Raw genomic sequence first — 16,637 nt, 5'->3', positions numbered from 1 at the left:
GGGAAAGCCACTCGGGTGGGTTAAAGCCACTCAGAAAATGTCGAGAAGAACAGCAAACACACCAGGAATAAGTATCCAGTGGACCTCAAAAGGCCGGACAGGCACACCATTGAACAAGATGAAACATACAGAGACAAACTGAAATGTCCACCTTTTAGTCTTCAAAATCCACTGTCCCATGAGGAAGTGGGGGAAGAAGACCAACATGGAAAACACACAGCTCACGATGAATCATCACAGAACTGCAGGAGCACAGACGCAACCCCAGGAAGCATTCACAGAGGCACGGCATCAGGAACGTGGCGGGGTGGAGCCAGGCAACAGGCAGCTCACGGCCTCAGCGGACGCTTGCTTTCAGCGCTGGGCACCAAACCTGGCTGCTCTCCCTGGAGATGCAAAACCTCAGCAGAAAGGAGCCCAGCCCCGAACTCCTGAAGACTGACCAGCAGGCAGAAGGTTTAGGAAGAAAACCTGGTTGCCGGCAAGGGGAAATATCTCCAGTCAGGGCAGCCCGACACAATCAGATGGTCCTAGGAGGCAGAAGCAGCCTAGGCTGGAGGGAAGGAGGGCTCCAGGGTAGTGTGGGGGCCAGGGGACCTGATACCCTCCCAGCCCTGACTTTCAGGGCTGCCCAGCCCCCTCCAGCTGAGCCACCTCATTTTCTTACTCTCGAACCATCCCGAACAGATGGGTATTACATTTGGCCAGGACCGTTTCCAACGACAATTCCAAATATAAGTCCAAATGCATTCCAGGCCTTCTGTGCTGTGGTTATTTTCGAAGGCTGCCGGTGCGGCCCCTCACACTGGGCCTGTACTCATGGGGTGTTGCTCAGTCCCTTTCCTGTGGAGCGCAGGGGTCCTGGGACCCCTGGAGGAGCAGTGGGATGGGAAATGTATGTTGGGGGCATAGGGCTCCATCAGTCCAGTGCCTCTGAAAGTGACCATGTCTCTCCCCAAGGGACAAAGGAGAGGCCAGCAGTGGGCAAGGCCCTACTATGTAAAATCTGGATGATCACCCCGAGACCACTGCTGAATTCATTCAGGGACACTTACAGGGTGCTGTTCTGAGCCAGCGTGAGCAAAGGTCAGTGAGCTGATCACTATTAAAGCAGGAGCTGCTGCTACTCCTCCCGACAGGGCTCTGTGTGATTGCTTTCCGGGTTTAGCACCTGCAATGTTCTCAGTTTCCACTCCTGATGTGGATGCTGGGGGGTAGGGAGGGCCACCACCACCAGACCCTGTGCAGGGTGCTACAGGCATGCTCTGCTGCTATCTTCACAACCCCACAATGAGATACAGGCCACTGCATTTTATGGAGGAGAAGGCTGACACTAGAGAGGTTAAGAAGGTTGCCCATGGTCATGCAGCCCAGGAAGCTCCAGGACAGGACAGGGACCCAAAGCAACCCAGGCCTGCCTGACCCCAAAGCCTCTCACCCAGCAGGATGTGGCCCCTGCCCTCCGAGCTTAGGCAAGGAGACAAATCCATGGCTGACTAGAGTGGGTGCTGGCCGTCTGCACTGATAGTTCTCGGGTTTTGTTTGTTTAGATGTTTTTATTATTTTGGGTGCACAGTGATTTGGAAGAAAAAGTCAATTCTACTCCAGAACTACTTAGTAAGTCACAGGAGACTGATAAACAATTACAAATGTAATAGAGCAGCAAACAAACACTTAGGATAAACATGAGGAACTCCAATGCCACGGTCGGGAACAGCAAATGTGTTTACGGAACATCACACTGGGCATCTAGAAAAGTGACAGCAACAGCAAAAGGGAATTCAGGCATCTATCATGAAGCCGGAACATACTGAGGGATCTTGTACCTCTTGGAAAAGCTAATATTCCTTGGTGATCGCAATAGCTCCTTAGAGTTTAACGGATCCAGTTCCTAAGTGATGATGTGGTTGTTCATTGGCCTGCCCTCTACATGGAGAACTCCGCAGGTCCCGGCTCCAATGCCACTAGTTTGGGAAAACCTCTCTCCACGGTGGGTTCCTCCTCCTTTTGTAGTATTTTTGTTCATATCATTTTTATATTGAGAAATGATCCACATACTGTAGCATTCACCCATCTAATGTGAACAAGTCGCCAGTTTTTAGTATACACCACACAGCTGTGCGAACACACCACTCCCCAGTCCCAAGGTGTCTTCATCACCCTGATAAGTGACTGCTGGTTCTAACACAGCAGTTCCCAAAGGGACTCATTTCAGAAGTCACTAACATCACCCAGCTCAAAAGGCACCCAAACGCACAAGCTTCAATCTCAGCTTCAGCTCAGACAAGGGCAGGTGCTCGGTGGCCTTGAGCTGTGACATTTCCTCCAGTTACTGCTCCATGCATGGGACTTCTCAGAGGGCCACTTTTGAGAAAAGATCCCAAGCTGGTGCTGCAGTTGCAGGCGGCGGGGAGCAGGTGACCATCCCTGGGCTGGCTCACCCCAGTGGCACTGGCTCCACCTCCCGTACTCCTCAAACACCCCCAGCTGGTTCCTCAATGACAGTTATGGGAACGGTCACATTTTCCCAGGCAGGAGGACCCGAGATGGGGACATGCTCATGTCCTCCAATTCACCCTCAACAACATCTTGCAGTCCTGTGGCCACGTGAGGGTCGTAATGAGAGGCAGCCAGAGCACCTGCCTCGTTATTCTCCATTTGCTGGAATCCGAATTGAAATCACTGATCAATAATTCCCAGCCTGTGATATGGTGCCATCAATAACGATTATATATATTTTTCCTACCAGAAAAAAAGGCCATTTAATGTAGCTGAGACGGAGCCCTTTTGTTCCACCAAATCACCAACTGTGACTGTCTCATCAGGAGGCTCGATGAGACAGGACTGGCCAGGCCAGCTGATCTGGAGGGACTGTCTAAGGTCACCTTAGACTGAACACAGGGGTGACCCTGGGGAGGCTCATTTTTTGTCAGTTAAGAACATCCATGTTTGGTCCTAAAAATGCCCACATGAATGACAAGTGTCCTATTTATTGGGGCCATTCTATTTCCCACCAGGCCCTAGGTTCCTTGGGCACAAGTAGGCTTCCCAGCTCCTCTTTGTTCCTTCCAGAGCATCCAATCACAGGGCCCCAGTAACTGTTCACAGACTGGGAGACAGCACTTCTCAGAGACGACACCAAGCATCCCTGACATCTCCGAGCCTGGTGTGGTTTACAGAGCACCTTCTCGTGATTCACCAGTGATCCTGATGGCAGATGTTTCTACAGGCAAGAAATCTGGGGTGCACTGAGGATTGCCCGGCTACCCTTGGTTACAAAGCCAGACCCAGGGTGTGGGCCGCTCACTGCAGGGCAATGGCCACTGCACACCAGGGGGTCCAGTATGTGACATGTGTGACCTCCTCCTTCAACAGCGTCAACCTAAGCAGCCCAGAACTCTGGGCAAGACAGGTCCCTGAACTCTGGCTGCCCCAGGGTCGTTTCTAAGTGCCCTCCCTGATCCCGGCCCAGCGGGCAACATCTCACCTTAGGATCTCTATAGATACAGACACAACAGGGCTCTTTTTCTCTAGGGTGTGCCTCCTGCTCGGAACTATCCTTTCCAAACAATCGTGTGGGAATACACAGGACTGCCAAGAACTTCGCAAACATTTCCCCAAAACATAAACATTGTTCAACACTTGGGAGTTTTCAGCTTGGTGGTTTTTCTCCCACCAATAACAAGATGTGGTGCCTCACCAGGCAGTCCCTCCTGAAGAATCTTCAGAGAACTCCTTCACAAAGACCCGAGCTGTCCTTCTGGCCTGGGCACTGCCAGCTCTCCCTCCCTTCTCTGTGGTCAAGGCCAACCCCCTTGACCTTGGGTGGCTCAACAGCTCAGTCCTATTAAAGTGACCTCGCACCACTTCCAGGGCCCATATCAAGGTGTGTCAACAGGCAGCTTCTGGGAAGCAAAGTGCCTGAACCCACCAGGAATCAATAGGCAGCTTCAATAAAGACACCACACTAGAGTAGTCCTCGCAAGGACCCATGTGATTCTTAATCTTCCAAAATCTTAGAGAAAAGGAAAGAGTGAGAGCTGGAGGGAGGAGCGAGAAAGAGAAATCGATCTGTGGCTGTTGCTGCAACCTCTACACCCCCACGGCTTTCTCCTCATTCTGTCTCTTCTGCACAGAGGCGTTCTCCTAATTTCCCTTTGAGATGGTTTAAATCAATAATGAATTCCTCAGTGCTAGGAACAGCCTGCGTTTTAATCCTTGTGCAAATCTATTCTAGAGAAAACATCGCATGACATTCCCAATGCCAGGCTCTCTTCTGACTGAGAACGTATCCACGGCTTTCAATCAGTGCTTCTAGGGGCTGGGGGAAGTTCAGTTGTTTGGAGAAGGGCTTTTGGTGCTGCCTGAATAGCAAGAGAGATTCTCAAGTCAAAGTCCTGCTGCGGTTCAAAGGCATGAATCCAGCTCAGCTCCCTCCTGTGTGTGCTGGCTCTTGCCCTAGGGTGGGCATCCTGCTCCCTCTGATGTGGAAGTAGGTGAATGAAGTGTAGACAGAGGCTCCCTGAGAGCAAAAGGGATGGATTTTCCTCTCGTATGTACGGCTTGCATCTAGCACATCAAGGGTGTTCAGTAAATACAGCCAGGCGTCACTTAACAGCAGTGACATATATGTTCTGAGAAATGCGTCATTAGGCGATGTCATTATGTGAACGTCATAGAGTGCTCACACAAACCCAGATGGCACAGCCCCCTACACACCCAGGCGGCGAGGTACAGCCTACTGCTCCTATGCTATCAGCCTGTACAGCAGGAATCCTGTAGGCAGTCGTAACATAAGAGTTAGAATTTATGTATTGAAACACAGGAAAGGCACAGCGAAAACACGGGATTGTAACGTTATGGGGCCATCATCATACATGGGGTCCACTGTTGACCAAAACTCGGTTATGTGGTTTGCAACTCTATTTGGGGAATGAGTAAATGAGTGATCAGTTTGTTATCATTATTAGCTATTACTGATACCTAATAATAATAGCTAATGATTACATATTTTCCATTTGTCAAGCCCTGTTTAAACACATTACTACATGTATTAAGTCATTTAACTCTCACTACCCGGGAGGTAGGACTATCTTCCCCCATTTTACCGATGAGAAAATGAAGCACAGAGAGGTTAAGTTTCTTGTCCCAGTTTACAGAGCAGTAAGTGACGGAGCTGGGGTTCCAATGCCTGTGTCCCTGCCACCAAGACCCCGGTACACCTCCCACTGAGCGGGTGAAGCTGCACACCACCCTCACGCCCCTCACACACTCTGCAGACAGAGTGAAACTGATGCAACCAGGATTCCTGTCCAAATGTTCAGCCCCGCTATTCCTCTGTGTCCCCATGAGTGACTGCCTATAACAGAATCCATTTCATTAAAAGCCTGCTTCCTTTCCTAGTTTATTGTCATAACTGAATCATTTGCCCAGTCCAAGGGGTTGTCTAAAAATGCAGTTTATAGAAGCAGATGAAGAAAAGAATGAGCCAGGTTCCAAGACTCCAGGGGTTTGGGTCAAAATCGAGTTCGAATTCTTCACTGAGCTGAGTTCTCCTTCCCTTTGGACTCGTCGTCATAAAAAGGGAAAACAAACCATTCCTGTGGTGGGTCGTTTCTGGGCATTGCATTAAGACTACACACAGAATTAAACCCAAAATATGGACACTGTAAAATCCTTAACAGATGGTGCATGACCCCACTCCAAATGTCCCTTGAATAAAAGAGGAATCCAACTAGGTTGGAGGGGCCAGCACCTTCCATGCATTTTTCACATTTAATGGGGGCTATAACTGCCTCTGAAGTAAGAGACAAACTCTATCAACTGTCTCACAAATGAAGAGGCAGGAGGCTAATGTGAGATGCATTTGAAAAGCATAGTCTTCACCGCTTACGAATGGGATTAAATAAAGACAAATTCTGCTTGCAACTGGTGGCTTCTTTTTAATTAACTGGGCCAATTTAGCAGAGGAATGCATGAAGCTAGTTTTAAATTGTCATGATCTCTTACAGAGAGAAAACTGGAACATGAATTCTTGGCTGGCTTCTTTGGCCATATGAACCATCCCGTCCACTTCTTTCCAGTATTCCTCTGTTCTCCTCCAGGAAAAAAAAAAAAAACAACTTGCCACTTGAATCTTTCTCTGGAAATTTAAAAGTGATTTGACTTTGCTTAAAATTCCAACATTTTCAAACCCTCTACTTTGGATCAATTATAGAAGTAAAGGTTGAATGTGAACCTAAAACTAAAAATAAAAGTAGTATTTCCCCTCTCCAAGCCAATTTATAGAAGGAAAAGAACAACTTGGGACCAATCCAACTTGCACCCAGCGACCCACAACATCTCCCGCGTATAGAAGTGCAAGGCCACAGAACAGAGCTAGTGGCCCAGGATCCCGTTATGCTAACGGAACCTGGGCTCAGAGGGTTTCCTTCTTCAAGAGTGACCTAAACACGCAGCATGTATCATCCTTTCTGGCCGAGATGGGACACGCGCCAGCCTTTGAAAAAGAAGAAATTCCTATTGTTACTTATTTTTATAAATGTTTAAGAAGAAACGAAATAGCTGCTATGTCAGTAACTCATAGAGAAAATACGCACATACACACAATTCCTCTGCCACTAGAGCTGGGATCAAGCTGGAAGCTACTCTCCTGGCTGCAAAGCCCAGGCCCCAGTTTCCTGAGGATCAGGTGCAGAACGGGAGGTGGCTGACTCCTAGGATGGTCCTCAGTGATCCCCGGTTCTCGGTATTCACGCCCTGCAGTCTCTTCACACTGAGTGTGGCTAGACCTCACGACTTGCTTCTAACCAACAGAATATGGCAATGATGATGGGATTTCACACCCATGACTAGGTTAGAAAAAATCGTGACTTCTAATCTGCTAGCAGACGCTCTAGCTTGCTGGCTTGGATAAAGCCTGCAGCCATACTGGAGAGGCCCTTTGGCGAGGTACTGAGGGGTAGCCTCTCACCAAAAGCCAGCAAAGATCTGAAGCCCTCATTCCAACAGCTCTTGAGGTGCTAAATTCTGCCCACAACCATGTCCAGTTGGGAGTAGGTCCTTCCGCAGTCAAGCATATGGAAGAGCCCCAGCCTGGTGACAGCTGGATCACAGCCTTGAGAGAGACCTGAAGTAGAGAACCCAGTAAAGTTGCACCCAGGTTCCTGATCCCCAGAAACCATTTGAAGCTGCTAAATTTTGGCAAACTTGTTCCCTAGCAGTACATAACTCGTACAGCAGGCAACGCAAGGCCTGGGTCCGCGTCCTAACACATGCTGCTGCCCCGGCATCCTGCCCTTCTCCTCAGCACTAGGACATGCACCACGACGAAGCTGCCGCCCACTTCTCTGATAAAGCACTAGCTCCCAGGGGGTAGGCACTGGGTGGCCACTTTTGTTCACCAGGGCACGTATGCTCAGTGCCCAGCACAGCACCCAGCCTGTGGCAGGGGCTGAATATGTTTGAATTGACCAACTACTTCTGTTAGGCTGAGGACCAGGCAGGCAAGAAGCTTTCACGTTCAATTCCTAGGATAAATAGAGTATTTGTTATTAAAAGAAGAAAACATGGTGGCTACTTGGGGGGGACCACGCTGTGAACCGTGAGCCTCCTTCTAGCTGGCAGACTCAGGCTAGGGTATGAGAGAAGAGTTTGGCAGGTCTTGCTCCTGGCTGAGCTGCTTGCACCTGCACGGTGCTGCTGTCTTCTGTTCCAACGCTCACCTTTGTGGTGTTTGTGTCCTCAGAGGTGGGACCAGAACCCAGGAAAAAAGAAACACACTCAGGGACCCTGGCTCCACCCCTAACAGGGACCCTGGCTCCACCCCTAACAGGGACCCTGGCTCCACCCCTAACAGGGACCCTGGCTCCACCCCTAACAAGGACACTGGCTCCAACCCTAACAGGGATCCTGGCTCCACTGGACCCTGGCCCCACCCCAAACAGGAGAGCACGTGGTCTTTTCCTTTGCACTTGTCCTTCTCTCTGCCTGGAAGGTTTCTTCATCTTAACCCACCTTCCTTCCTTGTTTACACAGCAAACTCTTACTCATCCTTCAAAATGCAGTCTAGCATCAGTTTTCTCCAGGTCAATTCCTTCTGGATCTCCCCACTCAGGAGCCCACTCCCCCAGCCTCCTACTTACTCTGTACTACTGCAACCAACCACAGCCATGCCCACATTCCCACCGGGAGCTCCAGTCTCCCCGGGCCCAGAGCAGGGCCCACACACACCAAACCCAGTCCTGACAGATGGGCCCCCACCTCTCTGCGCCCAGAGAGCACACAAGGCTGCTGTGTGCACTCTCGGCCCCTGAGGTTAAGGCATGGTCTGACCTTCCTCAGAATGAGGAAGTAAGGAGCAGCGACAGGAAACCATTTGATGAGCACACCGAGCACTAGTGCCCTTCAGCTGGGGGCTGTGGGGGGGAGGGAGGCAGAGCAGCTGTGAAAACACCTCCAGGGACAGCAAGGGGGCAGCTCGAGGTGACAGTTATGTCACCATGAGAGCTCAGCCAGTGTGCGTCAGCCCTGCTGAACAGAGGGAGACCGGCCCGCTCAGCAAGGCCAATTTCTGCCTCCAAAACACGGGAACCAGCAGGTGGGACGGGACATGGCAAGCGACAGCAAGTCAGTGGCTGCATCGGAACAGAGCGGATGAAGTCCTGGGCTCGGAGATGCAGAGGGTAGGGAGCGAAACCACACCTGGCACCTGCCAGAAGGCACGGCACCAGGCAGCCACCAAGAGCTCAGGCTCAGGCGCTGGGGCTGAGGGGGGCGGATCCAGCCTCTCCCCAACCAGGTCATACTCAGAGTGGTGGGAGCCAATGCAGACTCCACAAGAGGGACATCAGCTCAGAAGTGTGACCAGGGCAGACTTTAAAGCATGTTTTTTGGGGGCAAGAATGCAAAGTGAAAGAAGCAGGACATAAGGCTGTACCATCACACCCACATGTGTACACACACACACACACACATACACACCATCACACCCACATGTATACACACACACACACACATACACACCATCACACCCACGTGTATACACACACACACACCATCACACCCACGTGTATACACACACACACACAATCACACCCATGTGTATACACACACACACACACCCTATCACACCCACGTGTATACAAACACACACCATCACACCCACGTGTATACACACACACACACACACACACACCTATCTGCATAGAAAAAGTCTGGAAGAAAATACACCAAAACATAAATAGTAGTTATCTACGTGAGAAATTATAGTTTGAAAAGAGTTTTCCAATATATGTTCTAAAATTTCCACAACAAACACGCCTTATTGTTATAATTGGCAAATACGTGGGGCCACGAAGGTATGCCACCTGAGGAAGGGATCCCACAGGCCAGTTTCCTGGGGCTGCTAGGACAAATCACCATGAACTGGTGGTGCACAATGACAGGACTCTTCCCTCAGTGTCCTGGAAGCTGGAGTCTGAAGCCCAGGTGTGGGCGGGGGGCTCCTCTGGGGTGCCGGGGGAGAATCTCTTCCACACCTCTCCTGGCTTCTGGTGTCTGCCGGCACTCCTCGGCACCCCTTGGCTGGTGGCAGCATCACTCCAGCCTCGTCATGAGGCATGCTCCCTGTGTCTTAGAGTGGCTGAGGGTCTACCCTGATCCAGTATGACCTCATTTTAACCTGAGTGTATCTGCAAAGATCCTATTTCCAAATAAGGCCACAGTCATACACACTGGGGGAGACAACTTCGGCACATCTTTTTGCGGGTCATAATTCAATCCATCAGAAGATACAGTTGGCCCAAAGGAAAATACAGCGCAAAGGGCTGTGGTCCCCGTCTTTAAATATTGCCAGCCTCTCCTGTTTTGGAAGGATTAGACTTGGTCTGTCTGACTGTATGGAGAAGAAACAGGACCAATGAGTGCAGGTTCCCCCAGAACAGACCTGGTCTCAAAATAGGAACACAGCTGTCCTAAGCTACACTGGCCATCTTGCGTGGAGAATTCCCTGACTCAGAGGGCCTCGGATTAGACTGGGCCTCCCTCTGCTCTGATGTGGTGGTAGTGGAGGGAGCGTTGGACTAAATAATTTTAAGGTCCTGGCAGCCCTGAGATTCTGTATTCACACAGGCAACAATGATGCAAGCAGCGCCCAGTGGCAGCTGGGCCGCCCCACAGTGGCTGTTCAATATCCCACTACCCTGGCCTTACCCACGCTGGGCAACCCTTGATCTTAAAGCAAAGCTGCTCTACTCATCATTGTTCTTCCTTTTGGTCTCTCAAGGAAAGCTGGAAACTGTACATTCAATGCAGACAAGATAAAGGCATCGACGTCGAGAGACACAGAATTCTAGGAGTTAAACCACGTGGCGAAGCTGACGCCCCTGATTCTAAGGGTGTTTCCCAAGCCTTGACAGCACCAAGGAACCATCCTGTGTCCCTGGTCAGGCCCGCTGGGGCTGAAGACACACAGACCAGGATCAGAATGGTTAAGAAAACAATCTACAATGTGTGTCAACTCAGTGATGACAACCCCAAGAATAACACTTACGTAAGAAACAGCAGTAACATTGCAAGTTCCATTGATTTTTATTTGTTTTTATTTATTTATTTTGAGATGGAGTCTCGCTCTGTTGCCCAGGCTGGAGTGCAGTTGCGCCATCTGCACTTGGCCCACTGCAGCCTCCACCCCCTGGATTCAAGCGATTCTCCTGCCTCAGCCTCCCGAGTAGCTGGGACTACAGGAGTGTGCCACCACGCCTGGTAATTTTTGCATTTTTAGTAGAGACGGGGTTTCACCATGTGAACTCCTGACCTCAGGTGATCCACCCACCCCAGCCTCCCAAAGTGCTGGGATTACAGGCATGAGCCACTGCACCTGGCCTGTTTAATTTTTTCTAAAGGAGACAAAATCTTAATTGTGATGACAGGAGAATACCTTTCTTCAAAAGTGCCTCTTCTTCTCACCCCAAATACAACACGCAGAAACTGCTCACCTCTCCACAGGGTCCCTGAGCATGACAATCAGTTTGGCATTCGGCTGAAAGGCGTGGATGAAGTCCTGGGTCAGAAACGGTGGCTCGCCGTCCGTGCTGTTGTCGTAAAAGAACGTCCAGGCATTGTTATCCCACATAGTGGAAGCACTGGCCTCCCCTGGAAATAGAAAACACTCCAAGTGAGCAGGGGTGGGATTCAGGCTCCCACGAAGTGGCCCTGGGTGCCAGAGGCCAAACCTGGCCCCGATGCCCTCCTCTTAAGCAGCAGGAGAAGCCAAGCTGTCAGCCTTTGTGGGCAAACAGGACTCCAAAGAGAGAAGATTGGATGCCCACCCCTGCCACAGTCACACCCCACCCCTCCACCCTAAAAACCTCTGTCTGGAAGTCCAGGCAATCCATGCAACACTGAGTGTCCCCACCCCTGAGCACCCTTTCCAAGGGGAGCAAAAAAGAAAACCTTCCCCAGCATCTGGGCCCCCAGTTTCACAGTATTTAACTTGGCTCATGGTGCACAGCTCTGTGGCATTTTAAGGGCCCACTCAGAATGCAGTCTGTGGGAAAATATACCAAAACATAAATAGCAGTTCTCTAGGTGGGAAATGATAGGTGGTTCTGAAAATGGTTTTCCTGTATAGTTTTCCAATATATGTTCTATATAGTAGATGGTTCTAGCAATAATAGATGGAGTTCTCTCTGAAATAGGGGCCCAAGATGGCGAAAGGCCTTGCCATTTCTGCCCCGGATCTAACAAAGAGAAAGAGCTGGGGCAGAGCCCAACCACGTTTCAGAGCTGGGAGGAGCCGAGAACTGGTCTAACAGATCAGGAGCCTGGAGCTGATACTAGATGGTTTCCTTCCAAAGCATCAGGAGAAAGCAGGAGGGTGGGAACACTAACCCTTACAAGGAATTCGAGTGCGATTTCCTTCCTTGAAGCTGTAACTGTTCATCTCAGGGCATACTTTAAGACTAAAAGAGAGAGGGGCTTTGCCACAGGGCTCACACACCCTGCCTCCTGTGAGGCCACTGCTCTGCACACAGCTGGTACCTACTCAGTGCAGACTGGGTGAACGGGAACTGGGTCCCAGCCAGCTTCACATTTCATCATGGTCCTTACGAGTGAAGGATGTAAATGGCAAACACACATCCCAGCACAGAGGTAATGCCAAGACACAGGCAGGCATTCCAACAGCACAGACTCTCCCAGAGGATGAAGCCAATTTCCTGAGGGTTTGAGGTGTGTGTGTGTGTGTGTGTGTGTGTGTGTGTGTGTGTGCGCGCGCGCGCGCGCTTGGGAAAGTCTTCAGAGATTTAAAAAGGAAGGCAAATCCATCAATCAGCTCTACACTTGATTTCCTGACAGTTTGCCAAGGACCACAGGACACATCTGAAAGTTACTTATCCGGGGAAAGACTGAGCCAGATGACTGAGTGTCTTTGGTCAGTGACAAGTGTATCACATCCCTGCAGGCCCCTATCAGTTCTGTCGGATGCATAATCACATCCAGGTGAACAGCTCTGTTCTGGCCTTTTTTTCTTTCTTTTTTTAAAGAGGTAATACCCTAGGACACAGAAAAAACAAGTCAATCAGAAGTCCCTTGAAAATTCTACTCACAACGAATACGAATATAAAGGACAAATGAACTCTCTAGCTAAACTGGCACAAATTCTGTCCGATCTCAAAAATGAACTGGTTCTAGAGCCATGGAGGCATTTCTCCATCCACCTGACTGTCTTCCTTCCATCCGGCCACCATCCATCCTTCATCCATCCAGGAAGCATTCATTTGGTGTCTAATCTGTGCTCAGCATTGTGCTTGGCACCAGGGACAGATCAAGGGAGGAAAGCACGGCCCCTCCTCTCTCAGACCTTAAGAAATAAGGGGGACAACAGGCAATTCAAGAAACAAAGAGTACCACGTTGGGTACCTGGGAGTAGAGGCAGGAGCCTTTCAACATGTCTAAAGCCCTAACCCCAAGTTCAGCCATGATGTTCAAGGCCACTTGCATCCTGAAGCTCTTGTGTGACTCTAGCTATCAACAATGACAGCAGAAGAAAGGTCCTCTCTGCCCTAGGGACCCAAGATGAGGAAAGATCCTGCTGTTTCTGCCCAGAATCTAACACAGAGGAAGAGCTGGGGCAGAGCTGAGTCACATTTCAGAGTTGGAAGGAGTCTAGAACTGACCTGGTCCAACAATTCCACTTTGCAGAGGTGCAGACAGAGTCCAGGAACAGGAAAAATGACCGGCTGCATGGCACAGAGCTGGCTGCTGGCCCAGGCAGGGCTAGATACCTGTCACACCACAAGACTACCATAAAACTCACCAAACTCTGCTTTAAGTAAGTATCAGCACAGTGATTTTATTTTTTGTTCTTTTTAAAATCTAGGAGCAAGTAAAATTTGGAGACCACACGGAGGCTTTCCTTTTTCATTCATTATCTTAGTCTCTGTTTCCTGGCCCGAGGATACATATTTTTAGCACTTTCATAAAAACATGTGATTTTCCCAGAGGCATATGGTATAGGAGTCACAATGAAATGTAAGTCAGACTTGAGATTTGGGGAGTTTGGACCCCCAAGTTTGCAAAAAACTAGCTAACAGCCAAATCATACTGGAGGTGACTCCCAGTGACTTAATTTCTTTGAGTTTAAAAGAAAAAAAAAAGAATAAGTCAAGACTTTGGCACATAAGCCTGTCCCCTTGAATAGGAGAGTCTTAAGTTAAAAAGTCATCTTCCAAAGGGTTGATTACAATTCCTCTTAGTAGCCAATAGATTTATTTAATTTGGAGATTGCAAATATAACAGATCTAGGGAAATTAAAAAATAGATCACTGTCTACGGTAAACAATTTAAGCAAAATGTGATTCAATTTCTCTTTTAGAAGGCATCAGTGGATAAACGCCTTCTAAGCTGAATCCAATAAAAAGAATTATGTCAGACAAATAACAACTCTAGAGATCTAAGGTAGAGCATGTGCACTGTAGTTATTAATCCTACTAATCCTGTATTGCATGCCGGAAATTTTCCAGCACAGTATATTTCAGGTGCTTTTACCACACACGTGCCCCCCTCCCCACACACAAAGGTAACTGTGAAAAAAAAATGGCTACGTTAATTTGCTTTACTGTAGTAATCATTTCATTGTCTGTTTCCAACAAAACATCACATTCTGCTGTACACCTTAAATTATACAATAAAAAATAAATTTTAAAAAGAGTAAACATATATGTTTACTTATAAAATATTCTTGTGAATATTTAAAACAAATTATTATTAATCAACCTCACTTTGAATGCCCAAAGGCATTAGGTTGACAGAGGCTAGGCTTTTTAAACAGCAATTAGTTATAGGCGATGTGTCAGATTGCAGTCTATTTCAGAAGAAGTTGCCTGCGTCTTATATGGTCCCAGTGGCCAGGGATTACAAAAGCCCCAAGCAGCAAATCAATGACTAACCAGTTAACTGCATTTATAATTCCCCATCCAAACTTATCAGATCAGTACATCATGAAAAGAAGTCAATATCCCTGCTTAATTTCTTAAAAACAAAGAAATGGCAACTTCTCACGAAAGCCATCAGCTGTCCTTATGTCTCCATAGAATTAGAAAGTCAACATTTCTGCTTTATAGTAACTGTTCAAGTGATGTGAACATTTTATGTAGTGGTAAAAGCGACGGCCAGGTGGAGAAGTGGAGGCTCAAAAGAAGTCTGCTGCCACCATGCAAATGTTCTGCAGGTGAAGCAGAACTGGGCCAGGCCTGGAGCCTGAGCCAGGACCTCAGGGAGGGTGCTAGCCCTGCCAGAGTAACACAGAAACCTTACCGATAATGATTGTATTCATCTTGCTCTGCTCCTTTGCAGAGTTGGCCTGCAGTCCTTGATGGATCTGGTGTGCGGCCAGGTCAAAGAGGTCCAGATAATCTTCCACAGGATAGCGGTCTCGCAGCCCATCTCTTAGGCGGACAATTCCTACAAGAACCAAGAAGCAGGAGATATTGAGGACAAAGTTGCTACTGCTGGAGCGATGGCCTCCCAGACAGCGACCAAAGAGAGATGGAACGGCCTAAAGGGCCTGGCTACAGCAGCAAGAGGCTCAGCCCGGGTAGCTTCAGAAAGGGTCGCTGGGGATGGGGGTGGGGGTCTATGGGGCCTGGCTACCTACTTTCAATCCATCCATGCTTCAAGGGCTGGAAGATATCACCACTAAGCTGGACAGTGGCAGATTAAAGACTGGAACACCTATTTAAGAGCTAGAGACATGTCTGCTTGGAGGGACCGAGTCTGGGGCTGGTTAACTTGTGCACAGGTGGGACTCTTAAGTGGCCGGGCAGCAATGACACCCAGGATGCATGTGTTGTGTCCAACAGGGAGAGAGGACCAAGGGCAGCCCACGGGGGAGAGGAGGGCAGTATCCTATAAACTCCATGATGCCTTCCTCATGGGGGCCAGCCAGCACCTGCCTGATGCTCTCTCTCCTGCCCTGTTCAATCAAATACCCTGCCCTTTGTCCAAACAATAAGGGGAACTGATCACACTCTAGACAGACATGGATTCTGGCATCGGCCACATAGAGCTTAAATTCACCCCCTGCCTGAAAAATAAATAAATTTCACTTGCAAACATTTAAAAATCCACTTCCCAACACCACAACTCCTGAAGTCAATGGAAATTGGAAAGAGAACATCAGTGGCCAAAGCAACAAGAGGTTCAAGGTGACAGTGAAGACTAGATTCCAGAGGCCCGCCTCTGTTCTTCCTCCTTTCCTGCCAGTGGGAAGCTGGTTTTCATTAAGGGGAAATCACTGTGAACCTCGGGGGAGCACCCTACGGCAGGGGGGTGTGTTCAGACACACCAGCAAACGCACAGGGATGTGAAACCCTGGCTCCTACAGCGGCCGCTGCTAAACCACAAAAGAAACATTTACACTTTAGCTCACTGTAGGACCAACATCAAAAGGATGAAAGCAAACGTTTGTCAGGAAACACATTAAGAGTTGGTCTAAGGAAAACTTTGAAGATTCCCTTCTAGGCAACCTGAGTCCATTACTGGAAAACACCCTCGTGGCCTGCCCGGACTCTGGTTGACAATAGGCACGTATCACCCCTCAGCTCCAGTGACCAAACCTCTCCTGGCACAAGGAAAAGGTTACAGAAAGGAAACAGTGATCTGAGGACCACAGGGTGCCTGGGGCTGGGCTGGAGCAGAAAGGGATGGGCAGTGATCATGGTCAGCCTGCGGCAAAGGGCTGAGAGCAGGGCCTCCAGAATGATCTCCATGTGGTTATCATATGGAACCCATAAGGCAGATGGGGCAGGTCAGAGAAGCTGAGGCCTGAAGCAACTCAGTATCCCCCAGGTGCAGTGACTGCAGCTGGAACAGCACACACCTAGGAACAGCACAGAGGAGGGAACAGCACAGAGCAGGGAACAGCACAGAGCAGGGAACAGCACAGAGGAACAGCACAGAGCAGGGAACAGCACAGAGCAGAGAAATAGCACAGAGCGTGGAACAGCATAGAGCAGGGAGCAACACAGAGCAGGGAACAGCACAGAGCAGGGAGCAGCACAGAGCAGGGAACAGCACAGAGCAGAGGAACAGCACAGAGCAGAGAAATAGCACAGTGTGGAACAGCACAGAGCAGG

General features: G+C 49.3%; 1 protein-coding gene across 11 annotated transcripts in view; it reads right to left on the bottom strand.

Annotated features, from left to right (window-relative positions):
* CHST15 (carbohydrate sulfotransferase 15) overlaps window positions 1-16,637 on the bottom strand; it is an 86,667-nt gene that overhangs the window by 19,135 nt on the left and 50,895 nt on the right. For all 11 annotated transcript variants that reach the window (XM_033179969.1, XM_033179980.1, XM_033179955.1 and 8 more), the window contains 2 exons: window positions 14,818-14,964; window positions 10,998-11,154 (listed from right to left, as the gene is read on the bottom strand). In XM_033179969.1, the coding sequence (XP_033035860.1) occupies window positions 10,998-11,154; window positions 14,818-14,964 (304 nt within the window). The remainder of the gene's footprint in view (window positions 1-10,997; window positions 11,155-14,817; window positions 14,965-16,637) is intronic.

This window comes from Trachypithecus francoisi, unplaced genomic scaffold (genome assembly GCF_009764315.1).
Source record: "Trachypithecus francoisi isolate TF-2019V2 unplaced genomic scaffold, Tfra_2.0 Contig01579, whole genome shotgun sequence".
In the NCBI taxonomy this organism is placed as follows: Eukaryota; Metazoa; Chordata; class Mammalia; order Primates; family Cercopithecidae; genus Trachypithecus; species Trachypithecus francoisi.
Note: the sequence above shows the minus strand (reverse complement) of the source record. Positions and strands in the feature narration are given on the sequence as shown.